Here is an 18,163-nt window from a genome sequence, read left to right on the forward strand (position 1 = left end):
ATGCCTTTTACTTCTTTTTCTCATCTAGTTGCACTGACTGGGACCTCTAGTACAATACTGAATAGATGTGGCAAATTGCTTACCACTTTGTGCTTTAATTTCTTCACATATAAAATGAGGATAATAATAGTATGTATCTCATAGGATTGTTATAAGGATTGAAATGTGTAAATATGTATAATGTACTTAAAACAGTGCCTGGATAATAATAAGTACTAAGTGCTATATAACTTTTTTTCTTTGTTCATGTAAAATCAAGGGAGGCTACTAGATTCTGCTTCAAGATGCAAGCCAACCACGCTGGCTTCCAGATACGGCTTTTGCTCCATCTTTCCCCTCATCTCTGTCACCCTTAGTGGCACAGTTAGAATTTTGGACTGGTAGAATGATCATTTAGTTCTACTGCCAGCCCAAGGCAGGAATTTCTTCAGCATGCCACACCTAACCAGTTGCTAGCTGCGTTTTAAGCAAGAACTCTTCAGGCTCATTGAACATTCAGGAAGCCTGGATTTCTCATTTCTAGGGAAGGTCAGTGATATCTGGTGTGTGAGGTGACAGTGAGAGTTCCCAGAGGCTGGAAAGCTAAGATTTTGTGTTCACTGAATGCATTGTTAGGTCCTCCAGCTGTTTCCACCATAACACCTGACTGACATGGGTGTTTGCATCTCCCATGATAGAAATAAACTCCATGGAATGGGTCTCCTGAGAACTGGAAGCTCCTGTTTCTTGCCACTAGGGAACTGAATTAGGGACAAGGGTAGGGCTGACTTCTATACCTTAGCAACTGCCCAAGTCCTGAGTCAACACCTGAATAAACTCTGGGATCTTTTTATTTAGCCCCATAGGGGATGTGGGCTTCCCTGCTGACTCAGATGGTAAAGCATCTGCCTGTAATGTGGGAGACCCAGGTTCAATCCCTGGGTTGGGAAGATCACCTGGAGAAGGAAATGGCAACCCACTCCAGTACTCTTGCCTGGTAAATTCCATGGACTGGGGAACCTGGTAGGCTACGGTCCATGGGGTTGCAAAGAGTCGGACACAACTGAGCAACTTCACTTCTTACTTCTATAAGGGATGGGACCTGGAAAAGGAAAAGGCTATCCACTATAGTATTCTGGCCTGGAGAATTCCATGGACTGTATAGTCCCTGGAGTCGCAAAGAGTCGGACTGGACTGAGTGACTTTCACTTCACCTCACTTCACACAGGGGATGAGAAAGGACTCAGGCTCTCAACACAGCAACAAGTGGACTCATATTTCCCTGGTGGTCTAGTGGTTAAGAATCTGCCTTCCAATGCACATGACACAAGTTCATTCCCTGGTCTGGGAAGATTTTACATGCCCCTGGGCAACTAAGCCATGCCACAATTACTGAAGCTCACTCGCCCTGGAGACCACACTCTGCAACAAGAGAAGTCACTGCAATGAGAAGCCTGCACACAGCAACTGGAGAAAGCCTGCTCACAGCCACTAAGACCCAGCACAGCAAAAAATCAATCAATCAATAAATTTAACCAAAAACAAGTAGGACTCAACATTGTCTCATTCCTGGGAATTCTTAGCTAGAAGATCTCTTGGTTTCAGATTTAAGATGAGTCCTTTCCTGATGGAGCAGCAGGCTGCTTTTGTAACAATCAAGAGACAGGTTTGCCACAAGCAAAGTCAAAATTTCTGTCTAAATTATAACTAATAGGAATATTAGGACTGATTCAGGCTTTAGTGTTTTACATTTCCTGAGTCTGGCAGCCTGGTTTTTCCTCTTTCCACTAAATGCTATAGTTTAGGATTTAGGGAATTATGCAAAACACCCTTGCAGCACCAGAGCTTAAATGGGTAATATCCCTGGTGGGTAGTATTTGATAATGGTGGGGGAAAATGTCTTTGGAAAGTGATCCAGTTGCAGGAGACTGAGCAAGGGGTCCCAGGCCTTCTTAGTTCCAGGACTATCCTTCTTCTTAAAATAAGCTTGAGAATGAAATGCAAAAAATATGCCTATGTCACATTTGCTGAGTGCATTTAATAACAGAAAAATGTGCAATGCAAAGGCATGTTTATACAACTAGCAATTGCACTGCAAAACCATCAACAGCTCACAGCCCAACCAGTCTTCCAAAATACAACTGTGATGCATTTAAAATCTGCAACTCTGCAAGGAGGTGCCCACAAAGTACCTTCTTCGAATTTGCATATTTGTGTACAAGAACACAAACCGTTTACGTGAGGCTTTAGCCCGTTTAAAATGCTTAAAAAGGTCCTCATGATTTGCTCTGCTTAAAATGCACACTCAAACTTTATTAAGAAGATTTTTCAAAAAAAAGTTTCATAAAGCTAGCCATCAGCGAGGCTCGATATAGGGGGTGGAAAATGGATCGTATATCTTTAACCCGCAGAAGTTAAAAGGTTTTTTTTTTGTTGTTAGCTAACAATGGAAACTTTTTTTTTTAAAGTGTTTCCCTCCCTCGGTCTTGCCAAGCAATAGAAAAAAAAAAAAAAAAAGAAGAAAAGAAAAACTTGTTCCGCTGAGTTCAACCCCAGACAGGCTCACAACTTCCTTCCTGCTTTCCTCCCCCAAGCCCCCGCCTTTCTCCCTCCTCCCTCCTCCACCCCCAATCCCCCACCCCCCCGCCCCAACTTTTTTTTTTAATCGCACATTGAACAAACACTGAAGTAGCCGGGAGCAGACACTGACAGGGTAGTATCTCCACGGCCCAGAAGGGCGTGCAGGGCCGGCCGGCGTCGCCACTGCCCGGATCTCCCGCCCCTGCCGACCGGTTTCTCTTCTTTTCCCACTCCCCCTTTTTTTGTCTTCCAAACGAAGTGAGGAAATCGTTTCTGAGCTTTTTAAAAAAAAAACTTTTAAAGTCATCTTTCACCTACGAGGTCTGCGTCCCTGGGTCATGTAGTCTGCACAGGACCCGGGAATCTGAGAAACTGCAGGTAAGCTTGGCGACTTTTTAATGGCTCTCGCCTCCTGAACCCTCTTTCCCCTCACTGTCTGCTCTGGAGCGAATCTGAGGAATCTGGGATCCGAAAAAGCGCGGAGAGGTGGGCCGGGGAGATGGGCAAGGGGAGGGCGGCGTGCAGAGGAGGGGGAGGCGAGTTTTCGCCGTCTCTTCTGCTCTTCCGGACCGCTGGCTCTCCGCCGCCTCCCCCGGCGCGCTGCAGGCATCCGCGGGCTCGGGCCGCCGGGCGGCCGGCTTGGCGCCGGGCGAGGGTGCCCTGGATGCGGAGAAGCCCTGCTCTCGGCCGCGCGGCCTCGAGGCTTAGAGCGGGACCCCGGGAGGTTTGCAGAGCCGGGGCTCCAGCCCTGCTGCAGCAACGCACACCCATCGGTGTGGGCGCGAGTCCCGAAGCCCGCAGAGGCAGCCGCGTCCTCGGGCACGGGATGAGTGTGGAGCGCGGACTCGTTGTCCCCACGCGTGCGCGCGCGTACACACACACACGCCCCTCCACTGGGGAGACGGCGGGGTGGGGGTGGGGGGCGGCAGTATTGGTTCCGGTACAGGGGACGCGCAGCGCCTCGACACCGGGCGCGCGCAGACGCGCCCACACTCACAAAACACACTTGTTTGGGGACTGGCGACAAAGCCAGTGCTTAAAATGCCTCGGCTGCCGCCCTGCCGAGCGCCTAGGCCGTCGTAGGCCGAGGGACACAGCATCAAGGCCAGGGTCAGGAAGGTAAACGGCAGGCAAGCAGGGGTCGCCCCAGACCCGGGCACAAGCAGCGGCCGGGCAAAGCAGGTTCACATCAGCTTTCCTCCGAGTCGGTCCCTGATGGCCAGGAGAGGGTGGAGCGAGGACATCCTGAAGCCCAAGGTGGGGTGGGGGGGCGGGAGGGGGGGAGGGAGGAGGCGGAAAGCTGTCCCGTTATACCCGGTATAGCCAGTGTTTGCAAAGCCGAGGAGACCCCGAGACGGTGGAGAGGGTGTCCTCACTCTCAGAAAGCTCAGAATCTGCCGCGCCCCGCACATAGCATTCAAGTAGTTGTACATCGTTCCCCGCCCGTCCCGCGTGGCTCTGGAGACAACTCTTAGCGTTTGAAATTGGAAGGGACCTTCAAGCGTATCACACACAGCGCATCACATCACCACCGCGCTGGCGACCGAGGCGGGCCCCCCCCCAGGTTTGTGTCCTAGCCGTGCCGCACTGCCCCTGTAGATAAGACATCCAGTGGCACCGGATCCCCGACAGATTGGGGTTCCGCTGGCCGGGGACCGTCCTAATCCCCTAGCCGTCCCCCACACCCTCTTTCTGGGGTCCTGACTTGTTTCCTTGTATCTTCACAGCGGCGCTGTTGTTTATGGACCTCTGGGCGGGGGCTGAGCACGCTGTCTTGTCCCCCGCCCGCCGCCCAGGCCATGCCGCCCCATCTGCGCGCGGAGCAGCTGCCGCCGGGCCTCCGGGGCTGAGCCGGGAGCCTAGAGCCGCGGGAGGAGGAGACGCCGGCGGCAGAGCCGGAACGGGAGCGGCGGCGGCGGGCAGCGCGCAGGACCCAGTACTATGGCCATGTACTGCTATGCCCTCAACAGCCTGGTGATCATGAATAGCGCCAACCAGGTGAAGAGCGGCGGCGGCCCTCGGTCCAGCAGCAACGAGACGCCCCCGCCGCCAGGGAGGGCCGTGTTGAGCCCCGGCAGCGTTTTCAGCCCCGGGAGTGGCTCCTCTTTCCTCTTCCCCCCAGCTGAGTCGTTGTCACCGGAGGACCCCGGGAGCCCCCCGGGCTGGCGGAGTGGCCGGCGCAGGCTGAATAGCAGCAGCGGCAGCAGCGTGGGCAGTCCGGGCTGGGCCGGCCGTCTAAGAGGGGAAGGGCAGCAGGTGGTGACCGCCGGTACCCTCTCCCCGCCCGGGCCGGAGGAGGCCAAGAGGAAGCTTCGAATCCTGCAGCGTGAGCTGCAGAACGTGCAGGTGAACCAGAAAGTGGGCATGTTCGAGGCGCACATCCAGGCGCAAAGCTCCGCCACGCAGCCGCCCCGCAGCCCGCGTCTGGGCAGGGCTCGTTCACCCTCCCCGTGCCCCTTGCGCAGCGTCAGTCAGCCCCCAGGAAGGGTCATGGTTCAGAGTGAGGAGCGGAGGACCAAGTCCTGGGGGGAACAATGTCCGGAGACCTCCGAGCTCGAATCCGGGAGAAGAGGAGGCACGCCCAGCGTCCGCCTCTCCAAGGACATGGAGGGAGTAGTGGCACCTTTTCTCCGCCCTTCGGCGTCGTCAGGATCAGGGGCTCAGGGTCCCAGCGCTTCGGAGAGAATGGAGAAGGTGCTCCCTGCCAGACCCCACTGTGGCTCACCCACTGCCATGGAAGTTGATAAGAGGGGGTCTCCTCCGTTGGGAACTCAGAACTCCCAAGCTCCCTCGTTGGGACTGGTCAGAGTGAACTTAAGCGTGGACACAGATGTGGCAGCTCGAGCCACATCCACCGTTCCACAGCATCCACACGACCTTGCCCTCGTTGAGCCGTCTGAGAGGGCCCGTGAACTTGGGGGTGCTCACCCCCTGGAGGTCCTGGCCCAGAGTCAGGGGCAGTCTCTTGGCAGTGAGACAAGCCTCGCCCCAGAGAGGGGCGGACCCCGCCGCGGAGAGCCCCCTGGGAAGGTGGGGAGAGGAACGCTGTCCGGTGGCATGCCGGGCTCCGGGGCGCCTGCGGCGGACCTGAGGCCGGAGGAGAGGGCTGGGAACGTGCAGTGTCCGGCAGAGCTCTCTGAAGCTCCGACCTGGTTCAGGCAGGGTTCCAGAGGCTCTGAGGGGACACAGAGTGGGGCCCTAGTGGTCAGGGGGGCACCGCCGGCCTCTAACAGAGTGGATGAAGGGTCTGCGACGCTGGGCTTGCTTGGGGGCAGCTGCTCAGCACAACAAGGGACCCCGGAGGTGGAGGCTGGAGTTTCCTCTGGCGGAATGCTGGAGCCTTTGCCCCGCTGTGAAGCAGCAAAAGAACTGAAAGAACCCCAGTACTTTCCTGGGGACACGGTGGGCGTGCAGCCTGGGAGCTCCAGGGTTTGGCTGGGCCCCATGGAAGAAGCCTGTCTGGCCTGGACGTGTGGCACAGCGGTGCAATCCAAGGGGACTTGGGGAGGCCAGCCACAGGGCAGAGAAGCCCACCTCAGCCCAGAGCGGCTCTCCCCAGCACAGAAGGACAAGCCTTCCCTGGGAGAGGCCTGCGGCCGAAACAGCATCCCTGCCGTCATCATCACAGACATGGGTACAGACGCGGATGCCCAGGAGGACAGGGCCTTGGAGGAGGCGCAGGGAAGCCCTCGGGGCAGCCTGCCACTGAGGAAACTCTCCTCTTCCTCTGCCTCCTCCACTGGCTTCTCCTCCTCCTATGAGGACTCGGAGGAGGACATCTCCAGTGACCCTGAGCGCTGCCTGGACCCCAACTCTGCCTTCCTGCATACCCTGGACCAGCAGAAGCCCAGAGTGGTATGTCTTGCCTTGAGATTTTTCTAGAACTTGTGCTGCTTTCATGCCCGTGTGTCCCTTTTTCTTACTTTCTACTGAGTTGGGAAGACCCTGACCAGGGCCCTGGGGCACTCCCAACCTGTAATTCTCTCCAGGTGTATTTCCTGGGGAGGCGCCTAGGCCCTGGCCCTGCACTTTGTAGCTTGGACAGCAAATTGGAGTCACTTCTGTTATTATTTCCATGTACATCTTAAAAGACATTTTTAAAGGTACCTCTGGTAGATCACCAGTCACTTCTTAGGGAGATCATATTTATGAGTGTTCCCAAAGGCTTCCTGATTAATCTCCAGAGATAGAGAACAGAGCTGTAGCTTTTGTCTGATCAGGTGAAACACTTTAATTCTGTGATTCATTTAGGCAGAAGGGAAACTGACAAGGACGTCAGAAATTAACTCAGCCTGTACTAATAGGCCAGGAAAATGAGTGATGTGATTCTGTGACAGGTCCCTGAAACCTGTAGATAATGGCTGTGTCTACTGGGTGAAGAACCACCTCATCTCAGTAAATTGTCAGGATGTTGCAATATTTGTGGGGCCAACAGAAGTAAGATACAGTTTGCTGTATGATTTAAAATGAAAACCATGCTTTGAGGTAAGTTTGTTTAATGACAGAACATTACAGTAGGTTGAATTGTCTGAGATAAGCACCTGGGTGATACCCCCTAGGGTATATACCTCTTCATGGACATGCTTATTGTCTGGTACAGGTACATTTCAAGTACAGTTCTAAGTGCATCTGTTGTGATTGAGCACACTGACATGTTCTGGCTATGGCGGTAGACAGGGGTTTATTTCTGTACACGGTTTATCTCAGTGCTAGGCTGTTTTCACTCTTAGGAGGATCAGAGCATCGTACGGAAGACGTAAGAGTTGAAGCTAGCGCTTCTGAAAAGGTCTGGACTTTCTCTAAGCTTTTCCAGAGTCTGGGGAATTTCCTAGTTCAGTGTGTGAGGGGGTTCTTGTGCTACCTTGGGGGAAAGTCTGCATTTTTATTTTAGTGGGTAGTCTTCCGACTTAATCTTGAATATCATGTACTATTCACTCAATATGTTAAGCCACAGCAGCTGAGAACTTTATATTTCTACGTTACATTCTTTTCTAAGGTATTTTGGACTCTGAAGCATATTTCTATCACACTCCCACTTCAGAAATCACAGTCTGAATCTTAGAAGACCAAGCGTTTCTTTTCATGAGACTCGGCTTTCTGCTGATGGTAGGGGGGCAAATGTATATGCAAAATGTGGTCCCCATCACCCTGGCATTTTGTGGCCAGCACAGGGCATCTGACATGGACACATTATTTAGAGGAGGGATGGTTCACCTGGAAGGGGATGGTGGTAAAGGGAAGGTGGAATATGCTTCTCATTGAAGGTATGGCCCAGATTTCTCTGCCCTCTTGCCCACAATTAAAGGCCCATGAGATGGTCCTCTGTTCTTCTCCTCTCTTTGGCTTTTTAAACCCTGAAGCATAGCCGGCGCAGCCAAGTTTTTTTTCACTTGTTCTCCAACTTTCCATTTGCCCTTTCTAGTGGTGGATTAGCAGCTCCTATTGGCTGGCTCTCAAAGTATTTTGTGTGTCTTGATGTTTGAAAAGGGCTCTTGTCTGGAAGCGAGTTAAAGGGGAGATAAATAATGACAGGTGATCATTTTCTTTATTTTTTTTTTCATTTGCCAGAGGGATGCCAGCTGAGAAACCAGAGGGTTGAGTGGTGTCAAGTTAGCGAACAGGTCCAGAGGTGGAAATGAGGCCTGCTGGCTGTCCAGCTTACCTCCCTCCTTTAAATAAGGTTTCAGACACCCACAGAATAGGGCCAGGGAAAAAAATCCCCCGCCAGCCTCGTTTTCTGAATCACATGAGGCTGAGGGTGAGTTGGGGGGGGCGGTGGAGGGAGGGAAGGGTGGGTAGCCAGCTGGAAATTATGGGATCCTAGGGACTTTTGAGTTTTTGGTTGAGTGATAAACTCAGTTTTCTTTTTTTGTACAGATTGTTATGGTGGAGCCTTATCAGTGACACCGCAACATCTGTTCCTTGGGTCAAAAATCACTTGATTACCTGAGATGGATATTTTGTCTACAGAAGGCCAGACAACTTGATTGACTGGGCCTCTCGGCTGGGCTGTTCAGTGTTTTACAGACAAAACCTGAGCTGGTGCTGTTTGAGGTTCAGTCAACACTCAGTCCCCGTCTCTGGACTGTGCTGCTTCTGTCTACACTGCTGCCCTTCACTCAGGGGCACACACATGCCCACACACACTCCCAACACCCGACTGGGACGCACAGGTGGGAAACTTGAGTGTTCAGCCTGGCGGTCACACAACCAACCCCTGGCCCTCAGACCCATGCTGAGATCATCTTTTTTGTGCCACCCTGCCCTTCCACAGAGTTAAACCTTCTCATGCTTTTGTGGAGGGGTGACTGTGTGTGACGTTATATGTGAGGGGTGACTGTGTGTGATGTTGTGTGTGGGGGGGTGACTGTGTGTGATGTGTGTGGGGGTGACTGTGATGCGTGTGAGGGGTGACTGTGTGACATTGTGCATGAGGGGTGACTGTGTGTGACGTGTGTGAGGGTTGACTGACATTGTGCATGAGGGGTGACTGTGTGTGACGTGTGTGAGGGTTGACTGACATTGTGCGTGAGGGGTGACTGTGACGTGTGTGAGGGGTGACTGTGTGACGTGTGTGAGGGTTGACTGTGACATTGTGCGTGAGGGGTGACTGACATTGTGCGTGAGGGGTGACTGTGTGTGACGCGTGTGAGGGGTGACTGTGTGTGACGTGTGTGAGGGTTGACTGTGACATTGTGTGTGAGGGGTGACTGTGTGTGACGCGTGTGAGGGGTGACTGTGTGTGACATGTCTGCCGGTGGAGGTGACAGTCCCGCAAAGCCTGGAGCCTGCCTGCCAGGTTAGCTCTCCTGCTCTCTGGCTTCTCTGCCTTCTCCCTGCCTGTGAGAAGCCCGAGCTTTCGGTTCAGGGGGATTCGAAGACGTCCTTGTACTTAAAAACAAAGTGAAAAGCAAGTCGTTTGGAAACACACTCTGAAACTTCTTTAGCCATTTAGATGATGCAAATTAGCAGAGGCCTTTTTACTGAACGGGTGTGTGGTGAGAACCTTCTCTGCTCATTTGCTTCCCTGGGTAGGAGCTGTAAAGACACCCTCAGAAACATGCAAAGTGCTTGAGGCCTTTCCTGGGCTTCAGGCTTCAGAGGAGCCTGACAGATATGCTTGTCTCGGAAATAGAATGTTCCAAATTTTTGCACCTGTGTGTCTGTTTAGAAAGGATCAGACGCTTGAAATTTGCTCAGAAGTAGTTGTCGTACGTGCTTTGTGTTCAATGGCTTAAATTCAGGCATGTTCGCATTTACTGTTTTCTGAGATCAGAAGAGAAGTGAATTGCCCTGAGGAAGAATGGTGTTTTCGCTTGTTCTTTAAGGCAACTAGAAATTAATCAACAGTTCTTGACTTCCTTCTGTTAATCCATTTAAAAGTAAGTGGGCCATTGAAATGCCAGGTTTAAAGCACTAAATTAAGAAAGCATGCTTTTTACTTTAAAAAATAGTTTTTTATTGATTTATTCCAAAATCATACTATCAGTCATGTGCACAATAACGAAAACGAAATGTTGGTCTGATTATCTGGGGGGCATATAAAGGAGTATAATACAAAATCTTTGCCTTCTTGGTGCTTACTACTTTTTCAGGGCCTTTGAAATTTTGTTTCCTTTACTTTTTTTTGTGTTAACTAGTTTTGTTGTCTTTTTTTTTCAGGTTCAAAAAGCAAACTAATATACATGGTAAAAAATTTGAACATTTTAAAATGGTTTTATGTGGTTTTTAAAAGTGTGAAATTTTTCCAATTAAAATTTAAAAGTCTTAGAGGGATCTTTGGGGGGAAAATGAATCTAGTGGTAAGTTCTTTTAAGTGGAAAATTCTGGAAGAGAATATTGAAGGCCCAGATTTATGGGGTAAAGAGTTCAGGTTACATATGTTGTTTTCCTAAGATGGGGCACCCTTCCACCTCAGGTATGTGGCAAGGGTCTTTCTGGAAAGGGTGAGGACCTTTCAGATCTGAGAGAACCCCAAGTCATTTATGTGAGGTTCTGACTGTTACCCTGATCTGTTTAGGGAGGAGACCAAGACTCAGAGAGGCAAAGGAACCTAAAGACTGCAGCTCTGGCTCAGATTCCTCCTTTTAAAATAGGCACTCTGCTTGAGAATGATCTCACGGGGACCTGTGGAGTTTTAACTCTGTGTGACTATGTAATTTTAGAGATTGGATTCAAAACCTGCTGTTTATGAAATAGGTATCAGAGTGTCTGGAAAAGTGACAAGATTTCTGTGATGTGGACTTCAGGCAGTTGAGTCTGAAACAGACTGTGTGCTTTCCTTTCAGACCCATTCATTGATCTGTTTCTCTTGCTTCTCTTACCTGGAAGAGTGGTTCTTTATAATTTCACATTGAAAAAGCCTCATCAAAATAAATCTGCACTATACCCAAGATTCTTGTTAATGATTAGACTGATATTAGAGGCTGTGCTGGTAGGATGCCAGCATGCTAACCTGAAAAGTGAAAAATGCATCCTGTTATCTGAGGGCTTTGGCCTCCTCAGATATTTAAGTTTGGAAATTGAGGCTTTGCCTATGCAGAGCCAAAATATCACTTCAAAGAACTCATTTTATCAAAGATGAAAGTATAATTCATCCAGCTTAAAATCCTTCAAGTAAAGGTGGGACAGAGAGAAACAGAGATGGGTATTTAGGCATCACAGAAACACACCTCAAGATTTACCAGGCTTTTAAGTTTAACAACAACAACAAAAAACCTCCAACATTAAACTGGACAGTTTGTGCTTTTAGAGAAATGTATTTCAGGTGTTACATAAAGCATTTTCAGAATTTTTGTTTTTAGTGATGAGTTACTACTGAGTCCCTTTTCTGATTTTTGTTGGCACATACCAGGTAAATGTAGTTACAGATTAGATTAGTCCTCTGTAGTTTATTTATATTCCTAGGAGCATTGATAACATTGTTTAGGCTTATTTTATTTTGTGAGGTTTCAATTTAGTTATCTAAAGGTAGAATTTAAAGCAGTTAATGGAAATAATTTTATGTCTTGGTTGAACAAACTTTGTAGACTTCAGATAATCAGAGATTCGGGATTAACTCATGAACTCTTCTATGTTGTGCTGTGGGCACACCCTCAGCATGGAAGGGTCTATAGATTTTTTTTTTTAATCTTTATTCAATTTGTTACAATACTGCTTCTGTTTTATGTTTTGGTTTTTTGGCTGGAAGCTTTGTGGGATCTTAGCTTTTGGACTAGGGGTCGAACCTGCATCCCCTGCATTGGAAGGCAAAGTCTTAACCATGGGACTGTCAGAGAATTCCCATCTATGGGTTTTGTTAAGAGACGAAATACAGGCATGGTAGGTTATGTATGTCGTGTCCCCCTGTCCATGACAAATGTGTCTTGTAATTATTTTTTCCTTACTAGGTGGAATTGACATTGTGAATGATTTATTTTTCATGAATCGGGGAGCTCATTGTTTACAAAATCACAGCAAACCCAACCGTGAACTTGTTGGTAACATGAAAAGCCATTTAGAGTGCCAGTGGCCATTGTCTCATTGGAATATTTGGGATTTTGTAAGTCCAGTTCTCCTGAGACTGTGTGTCATTCCGTGGTTGCATACTGTTAACTTAGTTAACTAAGGATTGTGGCGCTATAGGTGACCTCAACAACATAGAAACACTCAGCCTTATAGCATTCCCTCAAACCAATGGGTCCAGTCTGCTTGACTGTGGAGGCCACTGGGGGCGCTGGAAGAATCTACCAACCTGGTCCTATGACCCTGAAGTCAAACTCATCTTGCTGTAGTTGTGCCCTCAACTCTCTCATTGTGGTCCCACCAGATACCTGGGCATTCATTTTTCCAGAGGTGAATTATTATTTTAAAGACAATTCAGTTCTCCTGGGCTAAAAGACAATATATGTATAAATATGATCTCATTAGGAAGGTAGGCCTCTGTTCTTAGAATTTAAAAAAATAACAAAACTTTTTCTATGACCTGCATAATTATCATAATATAAATCTGACTCTGGGATAGGCTTTAGAGCTCCTTTCCTCCAATATCCACGTTTTACAGATGAGAAAGGTTAGGCCAGAGAGTATTCAATACAGTCAGGTTTACATTTTTCTTTTCACTTATGAAACTTCATTAGTGGATAGACTCCTTACTCACCTGGGAAGATCCACCTTGGCTTTAAACATAGGACATGTTTTTAAAATGTTGGTTAATGGGATGGATAAATGCATGAATGACAGACAGTGGCTCTTCTGCATTGTCTCCCTGAAGAAGAACTGTTGAGTCATCTGCAAGAGGAGGGACAAGGAAAGGGGGGAAAGAACAGTGAAGGCAAGCTCATTGTTCATTCCCGAGACCTTTCTGCCACAGGAGTAGGGGTGCCTGACTGAGGTTTCAGAGAACTGGGTGAAATCCAAGAACGCATGTGCCTGCAAACCCTCTGACAAATGGGGAGAGGAGGCCTGACCTTGCAGGGTAGGGGATGAGAATTCAGGGGTGCCGTGATTTGAAAGTGCCTTAGATGGTTCCCGGAATGTAGTAGAGGCTCAGGTAACGTTAGTGGGGGTGGAGTTAGGAGACATCTTGAGTAGTATTGTCTGGAAAATCCACTGGGCCTCTTGGAAGAAATGCTTGGTAGCAGCTTAAGATTTTGTTTAGGTACTACATTCACCCAGTACAATCCTAGAAAATGATTCTGCCTCACCCAATAAGGCTAGATTGAAATTGATTTCTCAAAACCCAGTGTTTACAGTCTACTTGTGAATTCACCAGACTTCCCTGGTGGCTCAGATGGTAAAGTGTCTGCAGGAGACAAGAGACCTGGGTTCGATCCCTAGGTTGGGAAGATTCCCTGAAGAAGGAAATGGCAACCCGCTCCAGTAATCTTGCCTGGAAAATTCCATGGACGGAGGAGCCTGGTAGGCTACAGTCCATGGGATGGCAAAGAGTCGGACACGACTGAGCAACTTCACACTCTCTGTGTGTATTCACATGCTACTGTGGGACCACAGCAGCTTCTTGAAGTGGAGTTCATAGAAGAGTGAGAAGGCTGGTCTTACCTTCTGCCTCTGTCTTCTAGTGTAGTTTCCTTTGATTCGGTGATGGGGTTGGGGATTAAAGACCAGCACAGGTCTCAGGGAACAAGATCTCCCGGAATGTCTGAGCAGGGAAGACCACTCTGATGAATCTCACTGGAAGGCAGGGCCCTCCAAGCTTTCTCTGATGAGGAATGACGTATGATCATCATTTCACTGGTAAGCCAACACGCAGGCTTTTGACTAACTTGTCTGGAGTGTTTCTAAAACAGTTTCATTAAGAATTCATTCTTGGAGATCTGATCTTTCCCCTCTGTTGGGTTTTACTTGGGCATTTTACTGACTTGATATTACTTAATAGAAACCCATTCAACAAAAGATATCTCTTCAGGCCACTAGCCAGTACTACATGTTTAATTTGCCAAAAATTTTTCTTCTGTTTTGCTCCAAACCAGCTGTTAAGTTTTATAAGTAACCAAAAAGGAGGAGGTACTGACAGTAAGCAAGCAGAATGAATCTTTGCAGTTCATATTTATGTAGGATTTAAAGGGGGAGGGGTGGAACATGGAGGGGGAGGATACATTTTTATTTTCCCATTGTAGAATAAGTAGAAAAAAAACTCATTTGATCTGGTGGTGACAAATATTGGACTGAAGAGATCCCACCCTCTTGAAAGTCACTATTATTCTGTTAGTCTAGCTTTTTACCTTTGTGGTAAGGTTCTGGGTGGAAAGGGAAAATAAAATGATGCAGCATGTCAAACAAAGGCATTGAGATCATTTCCATTGACCTGGTAACTAAAATTAGGGTTTGCCTAACCCAGAGATGGGGCTTCCCTGGTGGCTCAGTGGTAAAGAATCCGCCTGCCAATGCAGGAGACACGGGTTCCATCCCTGGAAAAGGAAGATCCCCTGGAGAAGGAAATGGCAACCCACCCTGGTATTCTTGACTGGGAAATGCCAACCATGGACACAGGTGCCTGGTGGCTGCAGTCCATGGTGTCGCAAAAGAGGCAGACACGACTTAGCAACTGAACAACAACAACCCAGAGATGATATAAGCATTATGATGCAGGGTAAGCCCTTTCCTTGGCCAGGCAGGACCTGGTCCGTTTGTGCATGTTTATAAAACTGATCTTAATGAGTCCAGAAGGCAGGAACGAGGTACTTTTGCTTTGGGCTTTTGGAAATGTGACAGCAGTTTTCTTTCTTTACCCGTCTCAATGGGTCCTCTGCTTCCTACTCCCCCCACCATCCATTTAATCAGGATGAATAAACTGTACTGTTTCCCAAGAAGAAGCTGTAATACATTTTATATTAACAGCGCTTAATGTTTTCATTCACTATGGGGAGTCTTCAGCGTGCCTCAGAATGGAGGGATTTGGTTCCCCGGTGACCAGCCATCCACCAGCTCACCCCGCAATCTCTCTTGGTATGCTGTGAGTTTGTGGGACCCCAGCAGTTACTGGGGAGGTCCCTGCACCCCCAGGCAGTTCCCAGCGAGTGTTTTTCCAGTTTCGCTGACATTCTTTCCAGGCTCAGCTCAATTTGTTTTCTTCTTCTCTATGGCAATTGATGACTGAGTCGTAAAATGTATAATTCAGCAGGATCTCGTGTTAAGTGCTTCTTCCACAGTTGTGTAGCATCTGGTGATTGGCTAGTCCTCTGCCATGCATGGGTGTGTAAGGTTTTCTTTTTGCAAGTTAGCTATCTGAAGAGTAGGTTTAAGAAAATACACCTCAAAAAAAAAAAAAAAAAGAAAACACACCTCATAACTTTGGGGAAAGGATACCGGCTGGGGTACAGAGAGGTACTCGGGGAGTATCACTTCTGTAATCCTTATCTAACCTGAATCTATTAGCAGGAAACTGAAAAGGCCTGTGTATGACAATGAGATAAACAGCTTAATCTGTTAACAATGTCAAGTGGAAAATCCAACCGCAGCCAGTAGCTTAAGAAATGGCTCTTAAGAAATGGCTAGGACGTTTTGTTGGGACGGCAGATCCTGAGACCCAGGTTGCTGACCCAAGCATAGGAAAATGGGTTGCTGTGTGTTCAAGCTGGGAGGTTGGGAAGACACTGGTTTGAGAGACTTCTGGAAAATCCTTACAGGTAGAAAAATGTGCTGACGTATGGGACATTTTGAATGTGTTGTAACTGGATATTTTAGTCTGTATGAGACCATCGAAACCTTTTCCTCCTCTTCACCGTTGTCATCATCTTTGTCACGGCATTAAGTACTCATTAGTATTCAGCATTTAGCTAATTCCAGTAATTTAGGACACACAAGACGTTCTCTAAGAAGGTCTTGCTCCAGGAGTGCAGTGTTCTGGAAAGACTAGGACGCTCAGATTCAGTCCTTGGCTTCTTTGGGTTTGGTGACGTCATTTGTAAAATGGGTATATCGATCATCTTCCAATCTCATGTGGTCTTTGTGAGTCTCAAATGACATTGTGTTTGTAGAGTCATTTTGAGAGTGTATGCTTTCCCGCCTAAGTTTTTTATTATGAATACTATGATGTTGCTTTTCCCCCCAAGTTTTCTCCTTATTTCTCCAGTACTCATTTCTGTCATGCATACTCTTACGTATACTTGTTTTTTTCATAAACAATGATCTGTATTATTTTTTAAAGTTGACATATAGTTACCTTACAGTATCATATTACTTTCAGGTGTAGAAATGTGATGTTGTTTTTTAAATCTTTCCAAAAGTGGGTGGATGAGGGCAAGCACTGTACCAATGCAAGATACGCCCACATCTGTGTTGCTGGAGGAGAAATTGCTAAGGACTATGTCAGAGACAACCTTTATGTTGATAGCAAGAGCCAGTTCTGACATGGGCGTGACGGTGGGGCTGGGGAGCAGGGATGAGCAGACACTCGGAATTGCATCCTGGTTCCACTGCAGCTGCTCAGTAGAGCCTCTTCCTGCCTGAGTGGCCATCGCGGCCAGTGCACTTTATGCTTCTGTGGTTTGCTAATCCTGCTAATGTCATGGACACGAGGAACGGCTGGCGATAGAGCAGGGGTCTGATGTACCTGGAGCAGGGCTGTCAGCTCCTGAATAACTGAAAGCGGACCACAACTCCATCTGGAGTCCAGGGATGCTTAATGGGGGCATTGATTTTTCCAGTACCAAATGGTGGTTTTCTCTTGTGTCCTAGGAAGTGAAAGAGAAGAATTCAGCAAAATCTTGAGTCTTTAAAGCAGACATTTCATTCGGTAGTTAGATGCTGGGCACTTCTGAAGTATGGCTGGGCCCTGGCTAGATCCTGAAACCCGTGCCCAGAGCTGGACCTCCCTTCCGGTGACTGCCCATGTTGAGAGGCAGAGGTAGCACCCCCGTGGCTGCCCAAACAACAGGCATTGGTCTACCATCTTTGTCTGCAGTTACCTCTGCTGAGGAGAATGGCTCAATTGATGCGATCCCTGTCCTTGGGTATGTGCCCTCTAAAGCGAAGTGGATGCCAACAGACGTACTTGAGATTTGTGAAACGCAAGAACAAGTTGTCTAACCATTAAACAAGCACAGTCATTAAATATGAGTTAATAAATAATGAATTGGTGTTGGCATGGAAAATGCAGGAAGCTTCAGTGCATGTCATGGAACCAGAAATAGAGGAATTGAATCTGGGCAGCAGCCACTGAAGACAGTCAAGGCCTTGAAGGGTTTGCTATCTCTGTTAAAAGTGGGCAAGCAAAGACACTATTCTGGATCCAAAGGCTCTTGGAGGTTGGAGAGGATGGGGGCACCCATCTTAATGCAATACCTAAATGACTGTGCTGTAAATGTGTGCTTGTGAGGCTAAGATGGGGTCTTGGGGGACCCCTCCATCCTCACCCCAGTGGACCAGAGGGAAATGGTCAGGAAAACTTGGGAGGGGCTCCTGCTTAGTATCTGTGCTGTACTTAGTCGCTCAGTCGTGTCTGACTTTTTGCGATCCCATGCACTGTAGCTCGACAGGCTTCTCTGTCCAGGGGGATTCTCCAGGCCAGAATACTGGAGTGAGTTGCCATGCCCTTCTCCAGGGGATCTTCCCAATCCAGGGATTGAACCCATGTCTCCTGCATTACAGGTAGATTCTTTACTGTTTGAGCTACCAGAGAAGCTTGAGTCTGAATCTTTGGAAGAGTTCTGGGGAGGCTGGCTGGGTTAGGGGCTTGTGTAGACCCTTCCAGGGAGAGAGCCCTGGTGTGGAGTCAGGACAGTCCTGGGTTTGAGTCTAAGCTCTGCCACCTCCTGACTGTGTGACCCGAGAGAAATGTCTTACTTTTCTTTTTCTGTTCCTCAGTTTCAACATCTGTGCAGTGGGGCTGATAATACCAGCCTTAAGGTTGTGAGCCTTAAATGAGGCCATGTGTGAAGTGCCTGGCACCGTGTCTAGACGTATGAAATGCTCAGCAGACAGCAAGCTGGGAGGGCTCAGAGGTAGCCATGCTCTTGTTCCTGAGCATATTAAGCTGAACTTCAGTGTCCACCATTCTCTTTGTTTAGGTGAAAGTGATGAGGGTACCCAAGGGAATATTGCCTGCTGGTGCCCTTCTTCCCCTAGAAGAAAAAATGGGGCCTGAGGTCTCTTGGATGCTGAG

At 48.3% G+C, this 18,163-nt stretch overlaps 1 protein-coding gene across 3 annotated transcripts in view; it reads left to right on the plus strand.

Moving 5' to 3' along the window:
- Positions 1-2,638: 2,638 nt before the first annotated feature.
- The window catches only part of ITPKB (inositol-trisphosphate 3-kinase B), a 104,091-nt gene continuing 88,566 nt past the window's right edge, over positions 2,639-18,163 (plus strand). Inside the window, exons 1-3 of one of the 3 annotated variants that reach the window (XM_043484551.1) lie at positions 2,639-2,937; positions 4,287-6,414; positions 8,437-8,965. In XM_043484551.1, coding sequence (XP_043340486.1) covers positions 4,501-6,414; positions 8,437-8,463 — 1,941 coding nt within the window. In that variant the 5' untranslated portion in view covers positions 2,639-2,937; positions 4,287-4,500 and the 3' untranslated portion in view covers positions 8,464-8,965. Of the gene's footprint in view, positions 2,938-3,587; positions 3,817-4,286; positions 6,415-8,436; positions 8,966-18,163 lie in introns of those variants that run through there. The other 2 variants (XM_043484549.1, XM_043484550.1) reach the window with 2 other exon arrangements.

This window comes from Cervus canadensis, chromosome 13 (assembly GCF_019320065.1).
Source record: "Cervus canadensis isolate Bull #8, Minnesota chromosome 13, ASM1932006v1, whole genome shotgun sequence".
Classification (NCBI taxonomy): domain Eukaryota; kingdom Metazoa; phylum Chordata; class Mammalia; order Artiodactyla; family Cervidae; genus Cervus; species Cervus canadensis.